The following is a 1,296-nucleotide window of genomic DNA, read 5'->3' as shown; positions in this document are numbered from 1 at the left end:
CACTTCCTACCTCTCAGGCTGGTGGTTTGTAGCACTCACTCAGTGGACCATTCACACAGTGTTAAACATATAAGAATTATTCAGGTATATGCTTCAATACCCAAACCAAATTGTATGCTTTCTACTCTGGTAGGGTCCTGTTAATGTTGATGATTGTCCACAACTTAATAAACATTTCAAGTGTACTAATGAGACACACACTTGGGGAATTAAAATTTAAAGGCTCTAAAACATTATGTAGGAGTAATCATCAAAAGGAATCCTTGGACTGGGGAGATGGCTCAGTACGATAAGCGCTTGACTGGGAAACACAAGGATCTGAGTTCAATCCCCGGTTCCGCAAAAAAAAAAAACAAAAAACAAAAGGAATCCTTATGCGACCTGGACACGCTGTAAGATCAAGCAGAAATAAGATCTTTTTCACTCTTAGAATGTGACTGTCAAATTCTGTAAACATTCTAACAGGAGCAATTTACTTACTTACCGAGATAAAGATGTTCAGCAAATTCTCTAGAGTTGGGAGTTGTGGAATAAGCTTCTGAACCACCTTGCTAAAAGCTTCAAATATTGAATGATCATATATGCTTGTCAGATAAAAGCTGAAAGAGAAAACAATACTTTGGTATATTTTTTCTTTGACTGAGCAACAGTTTGCTTAGGCTACGTCTTAACTGCAGGAATCTTCCTTCTTGGAGCACAATTTTAACACACATTCCAGCCCCCTGCAGTATTCACAAGCTTGGTAAAAAGATAAATAGATGGGGCTGGAGAGATGACTCAGTGGTCTAAAGCACCTACTTAGAACAAGCTTAGCAAAGCACAGGGACCGCGGTTCAATCCCCCAGCACCACATGCCAGCCAGCCCCGCCCACATAAATAAATAAATTAAAAAAAAAAGATAACTAGATCTTAAGTCACCCTCCTCACCCCGAGACACCATACCAACGGGCAAGCTTAAATATATAGACATGGCTACCCACGTCAGCCTTACGTGCTGCGAGAGTCCACACCTGACCATCTTTATATAAGCCATTAGCTGCCTGGTTAATTATCAATACAGATGCACCTAATTGCTTTCATGTGCCGATCTGTGAAGTAAAAGAGGCCTATCCTACCCCACAAATAATTGTTTTCCTCTGTGCATATCTCTAGCTGAACTATTTTCAGAACATTCCTTTATTAACAATGATAGAGCCCATCAAATTTATCAAGAACTGTAAAATTTAACACTGATTAACTTCCTGGATTACAATTTTTGGTTTTTTTAAATTTTATTTTAAAAAGACTAAAATATAG

General features: G+C 38.5%; 1 protein-coding gene across 1 annotated transcript in view; it reads right to left on the bottom strand.

Moving 5' to 3' along the window:
* The window catches only part of Rragd (Ras related GTP binding D), a 48,779-nt gene that overhangs the window by 15,236 nt on the left and 32,247 nt on the right, over positions 1 to 1,296 (bottom strand). The window contains exon 4 of the mRNA XM_023711914.1: positions 481 to 599. Within this exon, the coding sequence (XP_023567682.1) occupies positions 481 to 599 (119 nt within the window). The remainder of the gene's footprint in view (positions 1 to 480; positions 600 to 1,296) is intronic.

Source organism: Octodon degus, unplaced genomic scaffold, assembly GCF_000260255.1.
Source record: "Octodon degus isolate 3935 unplaced genomic scaffold, OctDeg1.0 scaffold00022, whole genome shotgun sequence".
NCBI lineage: Eukaryota > Metazoa > Chordata > Mammalia > Rodentia > Octodontidae > Octodon > Octodon degus.
Note: the sequence above shows the minus strand (reverse complement) of the source record. Positions and strands in the feature narration are given on the sequence as shown.